General features: G+C 38.0%; 1 protein-coding gene across 1 annotated transcript in view; it reads left to right on the top strand.

Moving 5' to 3' along the window:
• Positions 1–26,363, top strand: part of inpp5a (inositol polyphosphate-5-phosphatase A) — a 163,259-nt gene that overhangs the window by 23,315 nt on the left and 113,581 nt on the right. Inside the window, exon 2 of the mRNA XM_007566792.2 lies at positions 16,445–16,486. Coding sequence (XP_007566854.1) covers positions 16,445–16,486 — 42 coding nt within the window. The remainder of the gene's footprint in view (positions 1–16,444; positions 16,487–26,363) is intronic.

Consider the following 26,363-nt stretch of genomic DNA (forward strand, 5'->3'; position numbering starts at 1 on the left):
CTTAGGACGATGAAAACAACTGGTCTGACTGCTGCTTGTGTTTCTGAACTATGTCCCTGCGTGAGTTTCCGTGAAAGAGTCTTGAAATATTGAAAGAGTTAATTTCATGCTCTTGTAGTCGCCACACCCTATAGTTGACATTTGAAATAATTCCCCCCCACACACACACACACAGCTGCACTTGGAGATTGTAGTTTGCAGTAACACAGGTTTGCTTGTGTTTCACTGTTGCAGCTCGCCAAGATCAATGCCACAATTCCTTCTGCTTTTGTTACTTTTATTGAATCAATACTGCTAATGTGCCTGACAACAACACCCATCCGGCAGGATCAATTTTACAGTCAGTGCTCGACTTGTAGCTGTTATGCACAAACATCCGGATATAGAGGAGCAAAGATCCTTCTCTATTCCCGTCGAGCGTTTCTTCACAGATGCCCTGAGAGATGGAAAGCTTCTGAGTTGCGTTTTAAAGCCAGAGAAAGTATGCCGCAGCCTCATTCTTGCACTCTCTCTTCTCCTCCTAAATTATGCATGGGTTTCTTAGGATTTTGTCTTCTTGAAAGTGTTAACAGAACCATGTTGGGTGGAGTCCCTCAGGATGTGTTTTTAGGCCAGCCGAACACTAGTCAGTATTTGGTTAGCAGTCAAAGCATTTAAGTCATACTTAGAGGGGCAGTATTGTGTATTTTCCAGGCATATAGAGCCATTTTTTAGGAAAATCTATTAATGATGTTACCTTCAGATGTTATAAAAATACTGTATCAAACATGACTTAAAATAACCTTGACTTTGTAATTTAATGCTTCGAAATTTGGCCTTTGTTTCTTTTTGAAACTCCACCTTCAGGAAGTCATGATAACATCTCTAACGCTTTATTAACACTTTTACCAGCGTTGCACTGAGAAGTATCTCGTATAATGAGCTCAGCAGATGTGCAGTTCTTACCAGGTGTTTGCTAATTGCTGCTGGCTAGTCTGAAGGAGCTGAGGCAGAAGCTCGAAAGCTTTTAAACTGCAGCTCTGAGGAGGAGCTTCGCCTAGGTCCGCCCGGGCGTTTTGCACAGCCGAATGGTGATTAAAGGATTTCTCAAACATGCATGAAAGAATCAAAGCAACACTACAGGTATCTTTTAGATTGTAACATGATGTAAAGCTCAAAAAGTCAATTTTACATAATACTACCGCTTTAAATTACATATTTATTTAGTTAGTTTGTAACAGGAAGTTTAGTGTTTACCGGCTCTCCATATCTAGAGCTGCAAGCATCTTGCACTTTAATGTAGTACGAACTGGGGTTGCTAGGCAACGGGTTGGCTTCGCTGGGGTTGCTAGGTAACGGGCCAGCGTCTGCTGATTTGTGACGTTACATTCCAGATGTTGTTGAAACAGATCATTTTTAAGGCACCAAAAAACAAACTTATTCCCAGAAACCCAGACTGGGTGTTTTTCTTTTTTTTTTTCTTTTAGAAGCAGAGAGCCGAGTGGAAGAACAAAAATGTGGAAAATGTGAATTTTGCATAAAAGTAAAAAGTAAAAGTAAAACGATATTGTGACGAAAACTGGGTCTAAACTCCCTGACAATGATGTGAATCTAATGGATGGGGGTTGAGAAGCGTGGGCATCTATTTGGGAATGAATCATAGGTGTACTTAGTTTCATTAATCCTGTACTCTAAAGCTAAATGGAAACGTTTAAGGCTTTTATTTACGCAATGCTCAGGTTCAAACAGATCTTTGGCCCTGTGATCCATCAGAGAAGTCCAGGGAAGAAAAGAGTAAATGGAACAAGCCTCTTCAGTATTTAACTGATAAACCGTCTGAACTTGTTGCTGTTTCTCCTCCTTGTTTTTGAGCCAGATCGAAAGTGACAGCTGCAGAAAAATTAGCGTAAAGGTTTCATCCTGCCTAGAAAGAAAGATGGAGCAGGACTAGAAAAATTGTCTCCTGTGGCTTTGGGACTGTCGGGGATTTCCTGCTCTTTGTCACGTGATTCTATTAGGACAAATAAATAGTCCGTGACCTTTCCTGGGTTTCCAGTGGGGCAGATTATTTGAGGTCATGGGACCAGTGGCGTTATGTTTTTACTTGGGTTAGTAACTCAGATACGCAGGTTTAAATGGGACTCCCCAAAAATCCGTGGGAAAAGTTATTTTTGGGGAAAAGAAACCGTGATCTTCTCTGAGGATTCCTATAATGTTGAAAAGCGAAGCAGCCATGTCAGCTCCTTCTGTGTAATGGCTCCATTGGGAGCAAAGTAAACATTAGGATTAACCTCCACAGAGTTGCATTTGTCAGCATTTATGTCTGCAATGGAGGAGAAACCGACTGAAAACTGCCGGTTTAACCTGAACCTTAAACATATTCAACCTTTTCTTGTTTTGAAGATGTTCTGCTTACAGAGATGGTAACCAGGCGTCTGCAGCATTTATTTTTATTTTATGTGGAAAGTCATTCGACTCTGCTGGGAAGTAATTGTCGCTCATTACTTTCCTGGAAAAAATAGATAAATTTTTCCTGGGTGATTAACTCCTTCAAAATCACCCAGCTGTTTTTTTTTTTTTTGTTTTGCTTTGTTTTGTTTTTATTAAAACTTAAACTAAATTCCCAGAAGGAAATTACAGTGTTGCAAAGATGAGGACATGAATGTATTTCAGTAATTTCCTTAAAACGTTAGTACTCGTATAATGCACAGTGATATATTTATATGATTATGGATTGTAGATGACTTCCACGCCCATAAGGATAAATTTTTAATGATGATTAATATATTTCCGCTTACAAAATGTTAAGGAAGATTGCAGACTTGACAGTTATCAAGCAGACAGTCATTGCCACAAAAAGGTTAAGGCTTAAGAAGCTTAAACTTGAGAAGTTGCTGAACCCAAACATATTTATTGAAAGTTGAGTGGAAGGAAAAAGTGTTACAAGGATAGCCAAGTGCATATAATGTATATCCATGCACTCTTTTCAGTTGGGTGATATTTTTGTCTCGAGGAAAGCTAAAGAAAAGAGACAATTACATGATCCTCGTTTACCTTTTTCAGACACTTTTTTCTTCCACTTAATTTTCTGTCGATATATTTTATTGTGTAACTCAGCTTCTCCACCTATAAGCTTTTGGAGCTCACCTCTCTTGTGAAGGATGTCATTAACATCACTCTGTGTGATAAATCTACAGATGTGTAACTTTTTGAGTTGAATATCCAACATAAATGAATTTCTTTAGTGATGATCTACTGAGTTGTACTTTTGTTTGAGTCCTTGTTCCTGCAGATCGAGTTGTTTTTAAATTGCCCTTCTGTTAATTACGGGGTGTCAGAGAGCGTAAAAGACAAAATGAAAGTATAAATAACTTTGTCTAACAGGTTAGTAATACTAATTTTTAGTCGCTCATTCTAGAGAAAATATAAGGAGGTTAAATCACCTCAGAAATGTTAGGAAAAAGTATAAATCATATTGTTTTCGATAATCTGATCATAGGTTTTCCATCAGCCGTTAGCTCTGCAATTACAGCGTGTGAAACATCCTGCAAACACAGCAGGCCTCCTCACTAGAGACAGTCTTTATCCTCGATGGTAATTAGACTCTGGCATGAAACGCCCTGCATCCCTGCATCGACTGTCAGGGTGTTCTGCTCTTCCCCTGCTTGATGTTTGTTCAACTTTTATAGGCAAACCTTTTCTGGAAAATATTTGGTGCCATTTTTATGTTGGTGAGATCATTGAATGCAAAGAAATAACTTAAATGGAGTAAATTAAAACAGAAACTGTAGTTGCTACAGGATGAGGATGTAATAAATGTATTTTTTAAAACTATTTACTTCTTTAATTAAATTCAGGTTTCTTTCGTAAGTTCACACCTGAGTGTGATTAAACGGAGATGAGATCCAGCTGCTCGAAGTAGAGGATTTACAGAAGATCTAAAGAGTCTACTTTGAACAAAGGTATCAGTCTGGGGAAGAATAGGAAAAAAATACCCCAAATGCATCATTATATAGTGGAATCCCGAAATCCCTACAACCTCCCACAAATAACTAAAATACACAAATACTCTAAAAGCGTTTATAACTATAACTATTTTAACAGTTCAAATCCTAAATACACCTTAATATGCATCAACAGTGGAACTAGCGATTATTTTGATTATTGATTATTTTGACAATTAATCATATATAAACATAAACATGGAACATTGTGAATATTTTTTTTCTCCATATTTTTAAAATTCAGTATTGGATATGCATTAAAAGATGTCAATAAATAAATGTTTCCTTTTTAAATCGGAACATGTTTTCATTTCCTTTAGTGAATATTTGATCATTTGAATCTGCAGCTTAAAAAATACTTTGAACAATACTTATCAGCTCAGGCCTTTCTGCTTGACTAAACTTCAGTAATAGAATAATTCATAATATTTGTTGGATTAACGGATTAATAATTAGTTGGGAAAAGATGCTCCAGATCTTTTTTTTAATTTTTATACAGAATCTGAACCAGGTGACTTTTCATTTTATCTTGAATGCAAAATGTTTATAGTTTCTGTACAGTTTTTAAATAATTTCTGCTTGGAATACGTTCTTTCCCCAACTGGCTTTTTTTGAGCCTATAAACTCCAGTTAACGATAAATGGATGACTAAATTAGCTGACAGTTATTTCAGTAATCAATTAATCTGATTAATTATTTCAGACTGGATGCATCCCTAAACCCAAAAGATGCTGCCATAAATATTATTAGAAAGGAGTGAAAACCAGGTTATTGGCCTAATTATTGACCGAAGTACCCCACTCCACTGTCGAGCCCCATTTTGTTGGTGCTTTTATCATCTGGAAATGCTGGACGGGCCTCGTTTTCATTTATGTATTCACTTATATTTATATCCTGTTGTTCTGTTTGGTTTCATGTACAAAATAAAAATCAACAAGAAAAGGTCCAGATCGCCGATCAGAGTTGGTTGAAGGAAATTGTCCCGATCTCTTGGGTATCCAATCCAAATGCTTCGTCATGCAAAACTCGAATTGTCAATGATCTCATGGTTGTAGCTTTGTGCTGAAGAGATATTTGCATCATGTTGCGGTGCAGAGTTTGCTGGTGTGTGTTGAGTAACACCAAGGCAGAGGTGTGAGTGGGAGAACGCACACTTTTTGTGTGTGTGTGTGTGTTTGAGATAACAGCTTTGTCAGAGGTCCCTTCAGGCTGCGGTGGATTGCACAATGCAGCATTTTTCACATCTGCGTCTTGTAGTAGAAAGCCGATTATGATGTAATGCAAAATATTCCTCCGTTTGCAGAGATCAACAATCTGGTTGCAACAATCTGGTGATTCTGTCCTGATGGATCCTGAACCACAGCATGAGGCAGAGGAGCTCACACCCTCATGCTGAGAGGGGAAAAGGCTTTCAGCTCTTACAGCTGTGGTTTCTGAGTGCCATAATTTTCTGTCTGCTGGTGACACAAATCCCAGCTGACTGCAGTGTTGATTCACTCGTCAAGCTTCATGCATGGGCTGCATAAACATGATCATTCAGATACATCTGAATAAAGGAGGAAATTATACATTGTCACAGACTCATTCGACGCAGAGTGATGTGTTTCTATTAAATTCAAAAAAAGCACATTTTTGTTTGCTGTTGTGATAATTCAATTTCTCTTTCTACCAGAAGTTTTTAGTCTGGTGCTTTGGCCTCAATTAGCTCTTATTTTGAAGGACAGTTTTGTTTACAGACATGTTAAAATTCATTTTATTTGAAGTTTTGTTTATTTATTTTGGATATTTAAAATATCTTCCAGTTTTAATCCTAAATGTTCTTTAGAATTTGAAGTTTATTCTCTTTTTAAGAATATCCTCGTGCATTATTACACCATTATGATTATAGTGCTTGAAGATTGCTTTGCTTTAAGTTAATTTCTTAATATTGATGAAAAACTACCAGCTATAAGGGAAATCATCTGCCAGTGAAATAATGCATTGCAACTTATAATATAGGAAAAATGTCTTCTTCATCAATATTAGGAATTTATTGACTTGAAACAAGCTCCTATATCTTGCTGAAAGTTACTTTTGTCTTATTTCAAGTGTACTAGATATTTGCACTAGACACTAGACACATACCTGGTAGGATTTTGTGCTTTTGCAGTGTACAAATATCAGGAATGAAACTGTAGCCAGTTTTTCTGCTTAAGCTCTAAGGTTCATGGGAAAGTCGAGTCTCTGTTCAAAGGATTAACTGTGGTGAGTTTTCAAAAATGATGGGGATTTCCAGTCAGGATACGAACCTGCTGTAACTCCTCAGTCTGTTGCAGTTATAGTTTTTTTCCAAAGGTCTCATCTAAATATGTTTACACCTCTTGTATTGACCGTTACTGAGAGCACTGTATGTAGCGTTAAACTGATAGAGAAAAAAAGTTTTCTTGAGATCTGAAGATGTTCTTGAAGGTTTCAGTAGTTTACTGCTTTTGAATAATCATTTGTATATCATTCTCATCACATGATAATCAAGGCAGATCGTATTTGGGTACCAAATAATTTCTAGAACGTTTGATTTTCCAACTTTGACAGCAGGTCAGTCAGTTTGTCTCGTCAGATGATTTCATCAACTCCTGATCTCCAGGGACAAAAAACTGTCAAAATTCAAAGTGAACAGCACAACTCAGTATCTGTGAACAAAGCTGCCCTCCAAAAATGATTAATCATCAAAATGGAAATTATTGAGCTAATTTTAGTCTGTCCCATGATTAACTGAATGTCAATTATTGCAACAGGTTTTTATACTTGGCAGTATAAACCCAGAGAATGAGCAGAAAGGAAGAGATTAAAAACCTCTGCAGATAAGGATATCAGATTCTTTGGTTGACACTTCAGTCAAATGAAACACTCAGAAAAATGTCTTTTCTTTTTTTTCCCCCATTACTGAAATATTTTTCTTCACTGCAGCTTTTAAACAGGTTAATTTAATACTTGTTTTTGTCAAAATTATTGCAGATCTAGGCTTCAACTCGTCGAAATTTGAAGGATAATTGCTCAGACAGAAAGTACAGATTAAGTGGATCAATCTGGATGCATGAGTTTTGTAACAGTAGACTTTGAAGTTTTGTGCAGGTGGATGATCCTTCTCGTTGCCTTTTCCTGTAAGATAATTCGTCTCATGGTGATATGAATATAACATGTGGGCATAGAGCGCTGTAGGGAGACATGAAACACTTTGTTTGAAGCATACCTCCTCCGTACTTCTACCTTTTCTCTCTTGATGGATGAAGACCATCTCACAGGAGCCAGCCTCGGTCTAATTTAAGGTTTCAGCGCGGGTTTGCTCTAATTAATTCCTTAATGAGCCTCTTTGATGTGGAGTTGCATGACACACAGGAGGGACCTTCCTCTGCGCCAGCCGGCCTCTGCAGAGCGACTCGGAGGAAGAGTTGTTTCCGGCTCCAACCTGTTGAAGGATTCTGGGTCAGCCTATTCTCCTTCATCGGACCCCCTCCCTCCTCTCCGGACCTCCAGCTCCATCCAGCCAGGGTATTTTTAGTCCGCTGCCTGCTCCCTTGAAAGCCAATAACCTCCTTTCAAACAACTTGTCAACACACAAACACACTCTAGCTTTTCATGCACAGGAAAAAAAAAAAAAACAAGATGGTAAATACTTCTCCTTTCATCCTAAAGCCAAGTGGGCTTTATTTTTACCTAGGAAGTGTTTGGGGTCTTGTTCGTAAGAGGAAAAGAATGCTAGCACATCAAAGCAGTGGGAAGATTAGTTTGGGAAAACAAGCTTTATGAGGGTTTTGTTTCCAGACACGTCAATGTTGTAAAGCCAGACTCAGATTTTATTGCTGAATTTTTGCACCACAAATCAGGTGTTCAGATCAGTGTGTTATCATGCGTTGTGGTGTAGTTTGATTTGATGAAATGAAATCAACTTTTCTGCTGTAAGCAGGAAAAATGCTGCTCCATTTGCACAGAATTAAATATACAAATTATTTTCACCAGTTTTTACTTCCTGTCACCGCTCTATTAACTCCAGGTTGAACCCAATTCTATAAATCAATTAATCGCATGATAAATTAAAACTGAACTTGATAATTTCCATTTGGTTGGTTGTTTTTCTCATGTCTCTCTTTTCTACCAAAGACTGGATGACAAAAGTCTGGTGCCTTGGTCTCAGCTGAACCTTTTATTGATGCAGAGACTTCAGTATCCATTTTATTTGTAGTTTTGGTTGTTTGGTTTATGTATTTTTAAGATGTCTTCCAGTGTCAGTGATTGTCAGAATTGCAACAAAGAAAAAATTACCTCCAGTAGCAGTCAGTCTTGCATCGAATCTGAAGTAGCCTCTGACTGAAGACTGTTGCTGTATGACAGTCTGACTCTTATGACATGTTAACATGAGACTCCTTTTCAACTCTTGAAAAGTCAGGTATTGTTTGAGATGTCAATCAGCTGCCTCCAGATGGCTGGGCATCATAACAACTGACCATGAGTGAAAAAGGAAAAGAAAAACTGTCTGGCTGCACAGCATCCAGTCTTTGGGGAAAACCTGGCTTTTGCCATCAATAATTGTCCCTAAAAATTGTTCTTATCAAAGTGTTCTGACAACCAACAGACACAATCTGGCACTGGTCAAATAAATTTATATATGATTTATGCATTTTGGTGAACTTGTTGCCTGATTTTCCTCCATCTTCTTCGCTTCTATAAATTCTGCAGACGTCTGACTCTGCTGCTCAGTTTGTAAGGCAGATTGAGGTCAAACTCACTTGACCTCACAGTGGCTGTGTTCGGCTTGTCTGGTGAGGCTGATGAGTCAAGACGTTGTGCGGGAGTTTCTGGGTGGACAGGAAGTGCTGCTGTTCAGAATGGATTTATTTTAAAAATAATTCTTGATCTGTATTGTCTAATAAAAACTGCACAATCCATTTTCAGGTTGAATTCAAGCCTTCGTTGTTTTTTGGTTTGAAGGTTAGATGTTAAACCTGGCTGTTTTTCCCAGCGGTGGACTCGTATGTCTGCGATTAGTGTCAGGTGTAACCAAGCAACCGGAGCTTTTTTAAGGCTGCTCATCTCCACTCTCTTATCAATTATAGAGTCTTTAACCAGCAGACCTACTTTTTTTTTTCTTTTACATTAGTATCTTTTCTACTTGCTTAGGAAAGAAAGCAATTGTTTTTGGAGACTTTTTGATTACAAGGATAATCATCTGGTGGTTTTACTGATTTATTTTAACTGCAGAGCTGAATAATTGCACAACAAACAGATTCAGTTATTTTTAAAAGCAAGAATTTGGGACACAGTCAGTTTTTCCTTATGGTACTTAGTCATTTTTAAACACATTTTGCTATCGGTCCAGTGAATATAACTGGGCCGATATGAATAACCAAGATTTATATCCATCTTATCGCTGTTTATGTTTCAGGAGGTGAAACATGTGTTGGTTATGTGGCATTTGTTTTTGTTTTTGTTTTTTTCCATTGAAAATATTGGTAAATATCGGTTATTGGCCCAAATTTTTCTTATCTGTGCATCTCTAGTTTGTTTAGTTCTTCCAAAATTGAGACATTTGTTACATTTTCTGTTGCTGCACCGAGTCAAGCAAACTAAACCTTTTGAAAAGTCTGTTCCCTTCCTCACCTGTGGTGGCGCTGCACCAAGAACCACTAAAGGAAACACCTTCAGATTCGTTATTTAAGAAATGTAAAGAACAATGGAGCAGGGTCAGGTTTTAGTGGTTGTATGATTTCTAATTTTGTCTTTGGTAAAAGCCCACCAGCCATTTCTAAAACTATCACAAGACATGTTTGTTTTGGTTGTATTTACCCAGAATGCTCTGCTGTAGTTCACCTCCTGCTTTTGGAGTGGTCTCCAGTCCACAGGGCGTTCACATATGTTTTCTAATCACTTAAGCTGAGCAAGCACCAAATCAGCAGACCAGAGTTTGCTGATTTGGTCCGCATCAGAGTTTGATTACGTGTTCACACCTCCCCTAACGAACCAGATTTTCTAAGCAAACGGACTGGAGTTGGATTAAAGAGGCCTAAACGGGGTTGGTGTGAACGGAACCTACATTTTGGTGCTATAGAACAGAATGAGTTTCAGTTTGAGTGCTTGGTGGAAGAAGACCCTGTGTCCATGTCCAGTGGAAAGAACAGCCTGTCCACTTCAGGTCACGACCTCTGAGTCTCTGATGGTTATGACCTGACTATGTCTGCTCAGAGGAAAGCAGAAGGGAGTTTCCCACTCTTCTCCATTTCATGTTCGTTGTGAAAATTATGGTTTGAATTAACGTTAGGATAGTCCTAATTATAGACACATAGGTTGTCTGTTTTCAGCAGGAGTCCTGGTTTTGTGTTTGCAGTACTGAAACTGAAAGTAAAAACTCCTCCTTTGCAAGTAGAGTCAAGAATATGAAACAAGCGTTCTTTAGTGAGTTATTCTGGGTGTGAAGGTGTGTTTCCACTCATTTAAGGGCTGTCCCCTTGTGCCGGTTTTAATGGAAAAGCTATTTTTTTCCACGGCATGCTTGGCTTCAGTGGTTTGCGTGACATTAGCTCAGCTCAAAGATTGCAAGTTGCAAATATCTTGTCACAAGACAGTCATTCCTGCAGCCCAGAGAAAACACTCTGATGGTGGCCTAGTTACGCTGATGCGGTTGATCCTTTTATGTTTAGTACAACTAAAAATAAAAGGGGTAAAGAAATTAGTTCTCTTATAAAAAAAAACCCCGATGTCTGTATGGTGCATTTTGTAACTTTATTGCATTTTTTCATGTTTCATCCGCAAACTTCAATGGATTTTTATTTTTTTCTAATTAATCCTTAGAAAGTAGATTATATAGTTGTGAAATGAAAGGAAAGTGATGTCGTTTAACTCCATAAGTTATATTTCAGCATGATGCTGCCACTGCCATGTGCCTCTCTGGGATTTTGGTCTCATTTGAGTAGAAAACCTTCTTCCACATGGTTTCACTGGATTTTATTTATCATTATCAGAGTAAAGGGGGCTGAATACAAATTTGCGTCGTACCACAAATTGTTTTCTTTTATAAACAATCCCAGTAAAATGATCTACTTTCTGGTTCTAGAATGACCAAGCATAACAAATTAAAGGGATGCAAATATTTTTTAAGGTTTTTGTGGTAAAATGTTTAAGACTGTCCAGAGTTTTGCTTTTGTTTTTGTCCCAGTTTGGACAGGAAGACAGTTCTGCTAGTCCTCTGGGTATCAACAGGGTTTCAAATAATGATTATTTTAGCAATTGATTATTCTGACGATTAATTTAACATTGTGCAGATTTTTTCATTTAACCACATAAGCTTTTTAAAACAATATAGAAATACATTAAAAGATGCAAAAGGCTAATTATTTTTTTAAATGAGAAAATAAAAATTTGATTGGCTGATATAAAACAACATTTCTTTATTGTAGGCCTGATCATTTGTAGCAAACGATGCATCTGCAGCAAAAACTACTGTCTACTAAGCTGTTTATTTTCTTGTTTAATAACTGGACAGCAAAAGGTTCTTAATTGGATCCTTTTTTTTTTGCAGAATTTGTACCAAGTGAAGCTAAAAATGCCACTTGACAAGTTCTGGGTTGAACATATTTACAGACAAGGTTTTTCATCTTAAATGCAAAGTGTTAATATTTTTGGCTTAATTAGTGCTTTGAGTTTGTTCTTTGGCATTTTTACAATCTATGTAGTCCAGTTACAGATTATTCAATTACTAAACTAGTTAATGATCATTTAACTAATCGATTAATCGTGATTAATCGATTAAGCCCTAGTCAACAGTACAGACATTTAAATCCCACCTTTTGGGAAGGCTTGAATTTTAAGCCTGATTTGTTTTGCAGCCTCGTTCCTCAAAGGGCGTGAAATCTAGGCCATCCTCAGAAAACAGAGACGAGACGGGAGGTGGAGACAAGTGAGCGAGTGAAAGTTCCTCTGAAGGATGAAGAGGAGCAGCGCATGGTTTGGGTCTATTTATACCCTCCCGTCTGCGGAGCCCCACTTTCTAATTAACTCCGAATTAACTTGTGACGAGTCGAGGGTGGGCGGCTTGGATCCGAGGCTGCAGATATAAACGTCTCTTCTCTTATTAGCCCAATTTGTCGGGCCTCTGAGGGCCCCCGCTGGCGCTCCTCTGAGCCGCCCCAGCAAGTCCGACATCTGCTCCCCAGAACCGTCTTTGCTGCACATCAAAGCCGCAGCATCGGACTTATCTGGGATGATGGAGAAAAGATCTCCAGGGTCTGGTGATGACATACTTAAAGACTCGTTTGAGAAACTGTCGCCGGGGCGCGTTTATTATTTTGTGGTGTTATATAAAATGTAACAGAAACAAAAGAAAGAGGTGAAAACAGGCTGTTAGTTTCATCAGGTATTACAAGGTCAGAATCAAAACATAAGGGCATAACTCTATAGTTATTGAATGTTCAATCAAATAATCGATTTAAAATGAAAATAATTAACACATTCTACAGATTTTTCATATAAATTTTTCTTATTAGAAATATATTAAAATATACAAATGTAGCCAACAGTCTTCAAAAATGCAAACATTTTAAAAACACTTAAAAAATAAGCAGTGGTTAGCCTGGTGGGGGGCATAAGAAAAGCCTGGTGGCCCGCCAGGCTTATAATCCACTGGAGGAAACCCGGTATGTTCTGTAGACTTCTGGCTCAATTACTACTCTGAGTGAGTCGTTCTCCCAATAAATGGCCCTTATTCTGAGTCTGTACATTCCCGTTAACGATTAATCTACCACTAAATTAGTTGACGACTGCTTCAATAATCAATTCATCACTATTAATCTGATTAATCGTTTCAGCAGTACATAACTCTGTTTGTTTGTGTGTTCATTACCATGGAGGTCTGGTAGCATCTCCAAGGTCGGAACCTGTCTGTTCCTCTGTACGTCTGCATCTGTCTCACTCTCCGTCTCTTCCTCCGTCCCTGTGACTAACGACAGGCTCCGCTGCTCGTTTCCTTATATAGAGCCACACTCGGTCTGATCTGCCTCAGATTGGGACGGCGCACACACTCACCAAGCCCTGCAGGACTCAGGTGCCGCTTTGTAACACTAACATTTGACAAGCATTTCCTCTTTAGCTCATTTGATTCTGTGTCTTTTAATCAGGGTGGACTGAGCATGGTTCATGTTAACATAAAGAATTGTAGCAAAAATGTTGTTTTTGTGACTTTATTACTTTTATTTCAAACAGAAAAATGTTGATTATTCCTCGGTGATGCTAGATTTATGAGCAGTGCCATGAAAAAGTTTGTGCCTCCTAGAATGTTTCTTTGGTTTTTCCTACTGTACTGAGACATTTTCTGCTGAACATATTAATGCATATTAAGGCATATTTGGTGTTTGAACTATTAAAATACAGTCATAAGTATCCGTAGATTTCATCTGTTTGTGGGTGATTGAGGTCTTAAATCCTGGAAATATCGGGACTCGGGGATCTGCTGTATTCTTGTATTCAGACTGATGTGAAGCGTTTATCAATATGCGAGGATATCTTCAATATGAGCACATGAACAATATCACCGCCAACTACTGAACATCCCATTGAAACACCTCTTTGTTTGTGGAGTGTTTCCAGTACTGAGAGTTTTGGAAGTAAAGCTCATTTGCTGGATTTTGTGGAGTTCTTATTTTAGTTTAAAGTAATTACCATACAACTCATCGCATTATTGAAGTATTCGCTTAGCTTTTTGCCTGGTTGCCATCTTGGGCCAAAGAGCCTACTTTTGTAATGTATTTGCTTTTTGTAACAAATGCCAACAAAGCCTGTGAATCCCCCAAGTGTTCTTATTATAGACTGGTCGAGTAAGGGCAAACTTTCTCTCTCTCTTGCCTCAAACACACACGCGCACACACACACATGCGCACACATGCACACACACACGGTCGTTCATCAGACCTAGTTATCGACATTGGGAGATCTCTCCTTAAATGGTAGACTGCCCAGGGCCCTGCGTCTGTTTCCACCACGCAGACTAAATGAAGTCCAGGTCTGGGAATAGCCTTTTAAAGAGGAGGGGAAAGCTGGAGGGAAAGCAAAAAAAAGATGGTGAGAGGCCCTGGAAAGGTTTTGACCTTTAAAGATAATATAATTGAAGAGAAACAAATACGGTGATTATTTTAGTTGTCGATTAATTTATCAATTGTTCTCACGATTGTGTAAAAATCTCTCATTCTGCAGATTTTACATGTTAGCACTTTTCATACAATGTTAGAAATACATTAGAAGATGCAAAGAAACAATTCAACTCCTTTTTTAAATAAGAAGGTAAACATGTTATTGCCTAAAATGCAATAACAGCATTCCTTCACTGAACGTTTGATCATTTGCAGCAAAGGATGCATCTACAGCTAAATCGATTGATAATTGGATAGCAAAAGGTACCTGCTATAATTTTCTTTTTGCACTGTGTGAAGCTAAAACAATGGAGGTTTGGTTAGGACATATTTACAAATAAGTTTTATTTTATATCTTAAATGCTAGATGTATATATTTCTGGTACAGTTTTGGCTCAGTTTCTGCTCTGAGAGTTTTGTTCTTTCAAGAAGTTGACATTTTTAGAGTCTATGTACCCCAGTTTATGATTAATCACTTAACTAATTTAGTTAGATTGCTAACTAAATTAGTGATCTAACTTTATTAATTTTATTAATTATTTCAGCCCTAATCAACAGTACAAATTCCAACCTTTGTGACTGCTTGCATTTAGGCCCGATTTTTTTTTTTTTTTCACAGCATGAAATTATTGCTCTGTGTTAGCATCCAGGTGCTAGTGTAGCACCTGGATGCCTGAGTTAACCAGGTACTGATAATAAAAGAATTGTCCTTTTTATTTTATTGTTGCAGTAAGATACATTCCTGTCTCCATCAAAGGTAAAACTTAAAAACTTTAAGTACATTTCAGCTGTTCTGGAGGGATTTTCCTGCTGTTTTCTCTTTTTTCACTCTTAAGTTGGTGATAAATATTCAGAATAAACAATGAAGCCCAATGTTATTCCTACCCCCTATGGTTTAAAGTAAATTTAAATTATAATCTAAATCTGTGGGAATAAGTTTGGGCTTCATCTTATAGGATACTAACAAGACTTTTTAGCTTTCGGGTGAAATTTCAGGATAACCCTAAAATGCACTGAAACATTTCCAGGTGATCTACTCTAATATTTTAAATGCACATGTACTTTTTAATACAACTTGTTGTTCGGTAACAAGAACCTAAAATCAACAGCAGGTGAATCGACCAGTAGATTTCCTGCTTGGTATTTAAACAGATGAAAACAGAAAGTAGTCAGAGAGGCTGCCAAGAGGCTGAGGGAGCTGCAGACATTTCCAGGAAGTTCTGCTTGTGTTCTGCATGGGTCAACAATCCGAAGGAGTAGGTTTCCCAGACCAAATATTTTCCTTCCCAGTAAAACATCGTGCCCTGGTTAAAATCTCCCAAAACTTTGCAGGAGACGGTTTTTATGCTCTGATATCAAACATGAGCTCCAAAAGATGCGGCACAATGCTCGCAGTGAAACACGGTAGTGGCACAGTGGGGCTCAGGGTCATTTTTCCACAGGTTGAGTGTTTGGGTTTTTCTTCAGGTGGTTGAGATTCAGGTGCTTTAAACACCATATTTGGCTGCGTCTCACAATTATTGTAGTAACGGATAACTCTGATGATTACTTGGATAAAAAACTGGCACATTGTGCAAATTTTTCATTTAATCACTTCAACTGATTTTCTACAATTTTAGAAATGCATTAAAACATGCAAATAAATAAAATCCTTTTTTGAATAAGAGAATAAACATTTAATCACGTAAAATGCATTAACAGTGTTCAGTTGCTGATCGCTTGCAGCAAAGGATGCATCTGCAGCTAAGCAACAATTCACCTGAAAAGCTTAATTTCTGCTGGACTCAGCATCAGTACAGTGAATGTCTAATCTGGTCACCATTATTTAGATTAAATAATAAAAAATCTGAAGTAAAAGTTGTTTAGTAGGAGATATATTTTTTGTTTTTACTCCAAATAACCATTAAATGGTTTTTAAAATAGTTAATTATTTTAACAAAAGATTAATCCAATTAATTGTTTAAATTCTCACACAATTGTTGACCAGTTTTTGCTAGAAAGCTAAAGAAAGATTTCACTAGAAGAGCTTATTTGGGGTCTCCTGAAGAGGGCTACGAGTCAGAAATATTGATATTAAATGTAATTTGATCAAAGGAAGTGAAGCTTTAATGGTGTCAACACTGAGTTATTGGAGGTGAAATCACTGCAACACGTCTGTTCTTTCTGGTTTCCTCGTAGCGGTCACTTCCACTGAGGTGTTGAACATTTTGGAAATGGAAATTGACATCTGAAGACTTTTTAAAGTCGTTACAATCTCTTGTTTTTAAAAAAAAAAATCCATTAATTGTGTTTCTTTTCTTTTTCTTTCAGACTGAAAATCTGCAGAAAGTATGGCTGAAAGAATTTTTCGAGGTAAGACGCAAACTCAAAATATTCAGTTCAGCAGTTTTAGATGGCATTAGACTTCATTACCCAGCATGCAAGTGTCTCTGCTTATAAAGAGGAATAGATTCTGTGGTTTCATCCATCAGGTCTTAAATTGATCACTTAGTGGAAAGTCATTTCTGATCAATTTCCCTGTCATTAAAAACCACTCGGTCTTTTAGTCACATAACAGTTTGAGTTCGACACTTTAGTTAACGCTGTGTATAAAACACATTGTTGTTTTTTTGTCCTGATTTAAGATTAAGATTTATGGCTCAATTTGGGGACTTTTAACAAGATTACAAAAGAAATGCATTAGAATGTCATTGTAGAAAGTAACTTAATTAAAAAATGTAATCCTCTTGAAACTGGGTGAACTTTATATTCATTCCTTGTTTTGATTTATTTCCCTCTTGGTAACACTTCCTTTTGACTTTTTCTTTATCTCAGTAAGGCAGGTCTCCATTGAGCTATTTGCTGGTTTACTGTGGTTTTATGTGTAGTTTATGTCAAAAATGGTGGAAACTGACAATCCAAGGAGAGTTTGATCGTCTACAGCAGAAGATAACAAAGTGAAAGTGATGTGTCAAAGAAAATTGATAGTTTGTCAAAGATTTGACAGGATTTCCATTGGTTCTCAAATTGTTTAGCTTCTAATCCACATAGAAAAGGAGTGTTGTGACCCAGATTACAGTGACTGTGGAAATGGCTTCCATGTTGTTTTCTCTATTTACTTGGGAGGCAGTGATCTAAAATCTGTAAAATGTTTGAGTGAAATACCTCCTGGAGTCACCCTGCAGGTACAGAAATCTCCATTTCTGCCTGTCAAACTTTTATCTTTTATCTATTTTAATGTGTAAAGATTCAGGCTTGAACTGTGAGTTTGCAGCTGCTCGTTGCTTCTTGTGTGTAATCCTTCATGTCTCTCAAGCATTTTGGGTTAAAACCACAAACTTCAATCAGAAAGTGGTGCATAATTGTGAAGTAAAAGAAAAAAAAATTGCAACATTATAAAAATAAAATGAAAAGAAATACATTTAACCCTTTCACTCTGATACCTCGACATAAAATTAATCTTCGAACAGGAGAACAAAACGGCCGGGTGATTATTTGTGTTGCGCCTTTGAGATGTTGACGAACATTGTAGGCCTAGTCAAAGTCCAGACATATCTCTTATTGAGTTGATGTTCTCAGGCTCTTTCTATCCAATCTGACTGAGCATGAGCTACCAGTGTTGTAGTACTCGAGATCGGTCTTGGTCTCGGGTTAGGTGGTCTTGACCACAACACTGTAAGCTACTTCTTAAAGAAGAACAGGGGAAAACATCTCGGTGTCTGTTTCTTGAAAGCTGGCAGAAACTTTACTCCAAACTACTTGCAGCTGTAGTTGTAGTTAAATATAAAAATCGTTAACTTGAGATTGGTGTTTTTTTTTTTTTCCCATCACATAAAATCCCGATAAAACCCATTAAAGTTTGTGATAGTAATAGGAAAACTTGTGAAAAATGTCCGGGTGTGCCAATGCTTTTAGAAGCCAGAAAAACAACAAAGACATTTTCTTTTCAAAGAAATCTTTTATGTCTTGCAAATAAAAAATATGCATTCATTTGTCAGAATGTTCTTCTTCTGTGGTGCTGAGCGAGATGATGGATGTGTCCTCTGCCTGCACCTTCAGCTGCTACGCGCCTATATGACCACAAACGCTGCAGAGTGATTTCCTCCTTGTTTCCCAGCTGGAGATGAGAGCTGAAGCACAGATGTGTGGAAATAATTTTCTTATGTTGGTGTAGCTGGGATCTCGTCATTTTCATGACCTAATTGCTTTTTTTTCTTCTTTTTTTTTAACAAACGTTTGAGCTCAGTCATGTTTCGTGTCACAATGCTTCATCTGCTGAGGAACCCCTGACTAACCACAACTGTTTCCACTGTGTTAAGGGAAGCGAAGCAGCTGAACCTCCTGACTGCTGTCAGAAAGTGCTGCTGAAAGTGATAGAAAAGAGAGACTGAATGAGATAACGAAGCAAAAACAGTCATTTTAATGCACAAATGAAGTAGCTAAGAAATACGTTTACTCAGCTTTCGATCAGTTAAGAAAGCCCATTTTTGTCTGGTGGTAAGGTTAAAGTTAGATGTCAATATGGGGTCCACTGAGGTCAGTTAACCCTTTGTTGCCTGGCTGAAGGAAGTGATGTATCTAGAGAAACCACACTGGCCGCAGGGGGAACATGCAAACTCCACACAAAGGTCTCAGCTAGAGACGGAGCGCCAAATAACTGTACTGTTACTTTTTAAAACAGTTTGATCAAAATCTCTATTCTTTTTCTTTCTTTGTCTCTGATGATTTAGCAGATGTAAAAAAAGTCTGTGTTTTTTTTCTTGTTCCTCTTTAGTGTCAGGAAACCAGGGGCGCAACCAATGATTGTTTTTGTTATTAATTGATTGATTGGAAATATTGGCATGTACTGCCGATTTTGCATTTAACAACTTTTGTATACAATATTAGACGTACATTAAAAATTTAACAAATAAATAAATTCCTTTTTTATATTGGAAAATTAATTTTATTACCCAAAATTAAAAAAATATAGCATTCCCGTAGTGTTTGCTTGATCATTTGTAGCAAAGGATGCATCTGCAGCTAAAAATACTTCTAACATCAACATATGAAGAGATCAGACATTTCTGCATGACTGAACATCAATACAATGTTGGCCAATTTATAATTGGATAGAAAAAAGTGATTTTCTTCAGGTGAAGCTAAAACTAGACCATTTGAGGAGTTCTGGCTGGAACATTTTTACAGATTTTTGTACATTTTACTCTGCATGTTGTCAAATTACTTTTTTTAAAAAAAATCCTGGATGCTCCAGTTAAGAAATTAATCAATAACTAAACTATTTGACAATTATTTTAAATAATTGATTAATCATAACCTTTGATCGTTGATCGTTTCAGCCTTACATGAAACCAAAACTCAAAGTTTTTTATAAAAAACATCAACAAACGATGTTTCTGACTCGCATCATATGTTTTGACCTGGGTGTGGCTTCTTCCTGTGTGAGTGGCCTAAACATCCAATTAGGGTTAGAAAGTAAAAGTTCAAACAACTAACCAAATATATAATTGGCAAGCAGAGTTTGAATGCATAACATGTAAGATATTGCATACTGCCGACATGCAGCCTTCGTTACGGTTGCACAATTCAAAGAATCCCTCCAGCAGAGATGGAAGCAGTGGATCCACAGCTAAATCATGCATGATCATCAGCAGTTGTGCAATTCTTGCGTCACAGATCGACACCCGGAGGCCAAAAATAATCGTGCGTGATAGTAGCGTGTAAACGTTGTAGCAGCCAGTCTGTTGACGAGAACAGGTTTTGAAGGTTGAGTTAGTGATATTTTCTCAACAGGAAGTGGTTTGACCTAGAGAAATTTTCCATTCGCCGCTTTATTGAAGAAGAAAAGCACAGAAGAATGGCTGTATATGAGGCAGACATTAATTTTCTGTTCATGAATTAGAAGAACGTCATGCAATTATATCTAATTAATTAATTGTTGGATTTAGCCATGTTTTTTAACAAATGATCCAACAGAGTTTGCTGCAGCTGATTGTTTTTGCAAAAGTTAGTTGAACAATAACTCTCTCCACTATTTTTTTTTCAAAGCTGATTGAGTTTTTTTTTTTCTTTTTAATTTTTTTGGCCTGCAGTGTAAAGCACCAAGCATTTTCTAGATGGGTTTATTTTCAGCCTTCTGCTACCCAAACGTCACTTTCAAGTTGACGAGTGTCGCCGTGCCTTAAGCAGGCAGATGTCACAACCAACTCATCACAAACAGCCTGAAGTTTCCATCCACTCACCAGATCTCATAATAAAACTGAACTTTTATTGATTTGTTTGAATTGTTGCTATTTGAGGCCTTGAATGAGTGGATAAAAATCTTCTGTTTATATTTTTTTAAACAGACGATTTAAAAAAGCAGAGGAGAAACAGTGAGAGTTTCTGTAATCACACTCTATTCATAAAGCAGTTTTTCTGAGGAACTGAGCTACTTTGAGTGCAGATTTTGCTCAGTTTATTGCTAACTTAGATACTTTTATTTTTGGTGCTGAGAAAATAATGAAAATCTGTCATTAAATTCAATTAAATTCAGTTCTAAAATACTGTATTTATCAATCAATCAATCAAATTTTACTTGTATAGCACATTTCAGCAGCAAGGCATTTCAAAGTGCTTCACATAATTAAAATGAAAACAGCATGTGACATTGGAAAAAAAACATATCCCAAAGAAAAGTTAGATGTCGTCATGTCAACCAGGTATATTCAGAGAGTCGTTGTGGACAGTGATGCTTTTGTCAGGAAGGCTCTCCAGTAGCAGTCACGTTTGCAACAAAACGGAAGAGGCCTCTGACTGTAGAGTGTTGCTTTGAAATGCTAACAGCTCAGTGTCCTGCCAGCAGAGACGATATTTCACAGTAACATGACCGGGATGAAACGAGCACTGCTAACCCACCTCATTTGCTTTTGCTGCTCCTCTTTAAATCTTTGACCAGCCGTGTAGTTAGGAAGCTGGGCAGAGAGACGTTGGAGTCGGGGATACGGTCCTTCTCTTTTAAGATTGATGGAAGAAATGGTTTGCACTTCCTCCTCCTCTCTGCTCTGCATCTTTGAAACCTCTTTTTCTACTCCTCTTTGGGGATTTAGGGTCAAAGTTCAGGTATTATTTGAGCTTTTGAGATGCTAGCTTCAAAATGGGAAGTTTTTGTTATTTCTCCGTCTTTGGAGGACAAAAAAATTCCAGTTTCTAGATGCACAAGTATTAGCAATTTTCACATTTAATTGGAATCAAAAGAAAACAAGTCGGAGCATTTTCTGCATCATAAAGTCGTGTTTTATGTAATAAAATTGGAACTGAATGCTTAAGAAAACTCCGGATGACTGGTTTCTTTCAGTGAATGTTCACTTTCAGTTCGGTTATCGGTAAATCATGGCCACATACCGGACTAATAGATTAATGGATTTCCTCATATTAACTGAAAATGCATAAAACAGATTGAGTATAATGCAGAGCTAATAACCAACAAGTGAACACTGATATTCATGATTAGATTTCCTGCTATCTGCCAGAGCACTAAGAGCCTCTTAATGGCTTTTTTATATTTTCCAGATCAATAACGGGGATGTTGTCAAGTCTTATGACGTCCGAAACGGAAAAACACCGTTAGTTGACTCTCTTTAAATGAACTTTTATATCAAGAAACTGAAACCAGAACTCTAATTTGGTTAAGTAATCGTACCCCCTGGGTTTTATGTGATAGCTCACATAAAACCCAGGGGGTTTTGACATCACAACTTTGCTTATATTAACACAAGCAGACAAGCTACAGATGGAAATAGGCAGAAGCTTTGTTAATGCAGCATAAGTCCATTTCCTTTTGTGTTTTATGTATCGTTCTATAGAGTCTGCTCCTGCACATAAAGAAATAAAGTCGTTCTCGAAGCCGGAAGATTCGGATTCTGCTTTTATTGCCTCTCTGCAGAGTGGACTGTAATACATCTGAGAAATGTCACAAGGGAGTGACTGTACAGAAAAACCCCCTCATTGCTCCATTTTTCCCTGAACTTCCCTGCAGCTTCCATTGAACACACTTGAAGGGTGTTATAGTTGGACGCAGACGGGTTACAATAAACAGAACTGCTCCCAGCAGAGCACATAAACAGGGGAGAGGAGACTTTGAACCGCTCACGCCCAGCTGTGCAGCGCCTCGGTTCGATGCGCCGTCTCCGCTGGCTGGATTCCTCCATCACCTGACGATGCCTTCCAGGACGGGATAGTTTTCAGGAATTAAATACTTATAAGGATGCTTGGATTAGGATTTAATAGGATAGATCAACACAAAGCAGTGCATAATTGCAAAGTAGAATGAAAAATTATGATAGTTTTTGAAGATTTTCTTTTTCTTTTTGCAAATAAAAATCTGAAAAGTGTGGCCTTCATTTGTGTTTAGCCTCCTTGAGTTGATACTCTCAGATTTTTACATGAAAAAGTGAAATTTCTGCTCATTATTCTTTGCAGAACAGCACAAGATCAGTAAAATTAGACGAAGAGAACACAAAACGTCGGCTTTAAGCCTTGCTACGATTAGATTAAGATCTGGACTTTAGCTACACTGCAAAAACACGAAATCTTATCAAGTACTTTTGGTCTAGTCTCTAATGCAAATATCTTAGTGCACTTGAAATAAGACAAAAATAATTTACAAATAACTTTTCCACAAGATACTGAAGCTTGTTTTAAGTTAATAATTCCTTAATATTAATGAAAAAGTCCCAGATTGTTTCACTTAAAGCCAGACATTTTTCTCCATGTTATAAGTAACATAATGTGCCAATGGGACATTGTAAGTATTTCTTTCTCTGACTGTTTTCTTGCAACTCTTCTGTAAATGTCAGATTTGATAGTTGCCGTGGCAACATGGCTCAAGCTTAACGTCAACCAGGTGAAGCTAAAACTGCCACTTGAGGACTTAATGGACAAAACATATTTACAAATAATTTTATTTTATTTTTTTAAACTTAAATGCAGAACATTTATATTTTGCATGGAGTTTGGCTTAATTACTGTCCCGAGTATGTTTTTCATCATCAAAGTGGCTTTTTTAAAATAGTCTTTATACTAAAGTTAACCATTACATAATTAATTAGTTAAGTTTTTGTCTCGCAAATGTAACATTGTTAAGCTTCAGTAAATAGTTTTGGTCTTCCTTGTAAATATTTGAGGGTTATTTTTTTGGCAGAAATGCACTGCTCTGTTGCCAGTTATTTCCTTTCATTTGCAATGGCCCCAACACTCCGTCAGTTTCTTTCTGAATGCTGCAAGTTTCGTCACTAAGGGACCTAAATTGACTCCTGGTTTTAATTTACCAGCCTTTAATATTCTCTCAAATCCAATTAAAAGCTGGTTAAAACTGCTTTACAACCAACCCCCAATTAGCAAACATAGCGCTAGCTCCAGTATTAGCCTTTTTTTAGCGTCTGTTTTCCACCTCGCTGTAATTATTACTGCAAGGCGCAGGCCCAAGCAGTCTGTTTACTGAGGGATTTTGTTGCTCATGTTTGTTTTACACCCAGGATATTGGATACATCACGTTTGTGTGTGTATGTGTGTGTTGGGGGGGAATAATGCATGTCCTGGTTGCATCGGTAGAGGAATTCTGTTTGTACTGGGCTGTAGGCTTGTGTGCTTTGGAGGAACGTGTCATGGTTGCTTCTCTCTCTCCCTCTCTGTGTGTGTGGAGGAGAAAGGAGGGCAAGGAAAGCATGCGGTGGGAGAGGTGTGCCTCGGAGTGAACCAGGCCTCATGCCTGTAGCTCCATGCCAGCTCCGTGTTGCTGCCTCTGAGCTGACGTCATGGAAAGAAGCATCCGAATCCGAACTCGGCTCTGCTGGGAACAAGTTAGCCACCATCAGCCAGGATGCTAGGCTACTCATGCTAGCTGTTAGCCTGCTGACTGACTCCTCTCTGCTAAAAATCAGGAACACCTCAGTAGATAGAAGAAAGAGCGGAGAAGGTGCAGTTGACCCATCCTATAAACTGAGTTATTTTGTCTTAAAATAAGCAATGAATTATTAATAAGCGGTCCGTCAAATATGGCTGCCTTTAGGTTTTTTTGTAGTGATTTTTTTAGATGATGCATCTTGATGCGAGTTGAAGGAAATGGCTTTACCAGTTTCCCAATGTTGCAAAAACTTTCCAGCAGTAATTATTGTAGGAAATCATCACAACAATGTTTCTACTTTAAACCTTTAACAATATTTGTATGATATTTTTTGAACTGAGAAGAAATTTGTATGATGAGGTCAGCGGATGTGCAGTTCTACCAGGTGTTTGCTAATCGGTGCTGCCACTAGTCTGGAGGAGCGAGAGCAAGCTTTTCTCAGATATGAAAGAATCAAATCAACCTTTTTCCTCTTGATTGCTTGACCTTGTGCCTTCCCAGGTCAACAGTTACTTATTTAAGGTTGTTACTGATGTTCTTCAGTTCCTTCCAGTCCTGGAAAGACAGCAAGGGTGTACTTAGTTTTACAATAAGCAGCTTCTCCTTATGGCTTCACCTTTGCTTAATTGATAACAGCAATGTCAAAGCTGTTGTTAAATTTTGTGGACCTTTGGGTAGATTTAAGTAATTCTGGAAAATGCTGCAAACTAGCATGTTATCATCTTCTCTCGATAAAATTGAAGTGTTTCCAGCATCTCTGAGGATTAAAAAAAATGCAAATAAATTAACTTAGAGACCAGATACATAAAAGAACAGCTTTTTAAAAAATCTCCCCAGTAATATAACGTAGTTTCTGAGGATCCTTGACAGCCACATAAAGCCTGTGTGAACTCTTTGAACCTTTATATATTAGATTTCTCCCCTTTATTGGATCATATAAGCGAGGCAAAGGAAATAAAACAACTCCTTTCTTCTCTTGCCAGTGAGTCCAATCAAATCTTGCACCAAGGCTCTGCTCTGCTCTCACGGTTTTGCAATTTAAAAGCTTGCATACACATAAGCAAAGCAGAGTCATTTGCCTGCCCCACTTGTGTGCGACAGGCTGGGCTAAATGGGAATCCACCACTGCGGCTGCAGCAGTTTAGGCACCACTTTGCATCGCACCGCACTGAAATCAATGGTCGCCTGGCTGATTTGCATTGGAAACGTCTCTGGACGGAGACGAGCCGGAGACGGTGTCACATCCAGGCTTCTGATCAGACACGTGTGATATTATATGGAATCAGTTTCGGTTTGTAGAAACAAATAAATATGTAACATTTATAGGCAGAAAGTCTTCCTGCTGTTGGAATATCCTGTACATGTGTCCTGTTTTTAAAGTAGAGGGGTTTCTCATTTAGAATGCATTCACACCACCCCTGTTTAGTTCGCTCTAATCAAACTCTAGTTGGCATGTGTTAAACTCAAGACCCGGGGGCCAAATCTGGCCCACCGTAACTTTTTGTGTGGCCTTCAAGACTCGAGACACTAAATTACATCAATAAATCCACCCAGTTTTCTGCAGTTGATTCTGTGGTTGTAGAAATTCATGCAAAACAACAGCATTTTTGTGCATTTTCACACTAATGCACATCTGTAAGTTTATAGCGAATTTTCTGCAAAAATTGAGTTTAACTGACCACTAAGTCATGTTTGAGGAAGAAGAAAATCTTTTTTTATACATGTACAGTTTTTTGGATTAAGTTAGTTAAGGCAGGGAGTCTGTCTGCAGACCGAGTTGAGAGAACATTCAACTTCACTTCACTTAAATCAATGTCTAATGGCTTCTGATGCAGGATTAATCAAATAAAGTCCAAAATAGATGCAAAGATAAAATTTTGCATGTATTTAGGAATCTTGTATTAGCAGATAAAATGCCTGAGGCGAGTTAAAGGCTGCTGAAACCTTGATGGATGAGTTATTTACACAAACGGGAGTCTCCTTGGAGTTCCAACGTTGCCAGTAGTTGCGTCCCCGAGAAGGAAGAGGCGGGGCGAGAGGACACACCTGCACGTCAAACACGCTCGTGTGTGACATCCTCTGGAGGCTGAGAAGCGACCCCATATGGCAGGTCTCTGTTAGCCACGACAGCATGTCAGGACGGACTCCTCTCTGCGCTCACACGGAGCAGCTGTCAGCGCTGAGGCCTCGCTCCGTTGTTACGCATCAGTGGCTGCAGAATGCAGAGTCAATATGGCAGCCGCTGCTCAAACGTCAACAGTTTGTGTAAACTGTGCTGCGTGTAATTGGATGCCAGTAAAAGGCTGTTTGTTTGTATAAGAAACGGAAGGCTGGTAATGAAATTATTACTGGTTCCTTACACACACA

The sequence above is a fragment of the Poecilia formosa genome, unplaced genomic scaffold, assembly GCF_000485575.1.
Source record: "Poecilia formosa unplaced genomic scaffold, Poecilia_formosa-5.1.2 Scaffold199, whole genome shotgun sequence".
Taxonomy (NCBI): Eukaryota; Metazoa; Chordata; class Actinopteri; order Cyprinodontiformes; family Poeciliidae; genus Poecilia; species Poecilia formosa.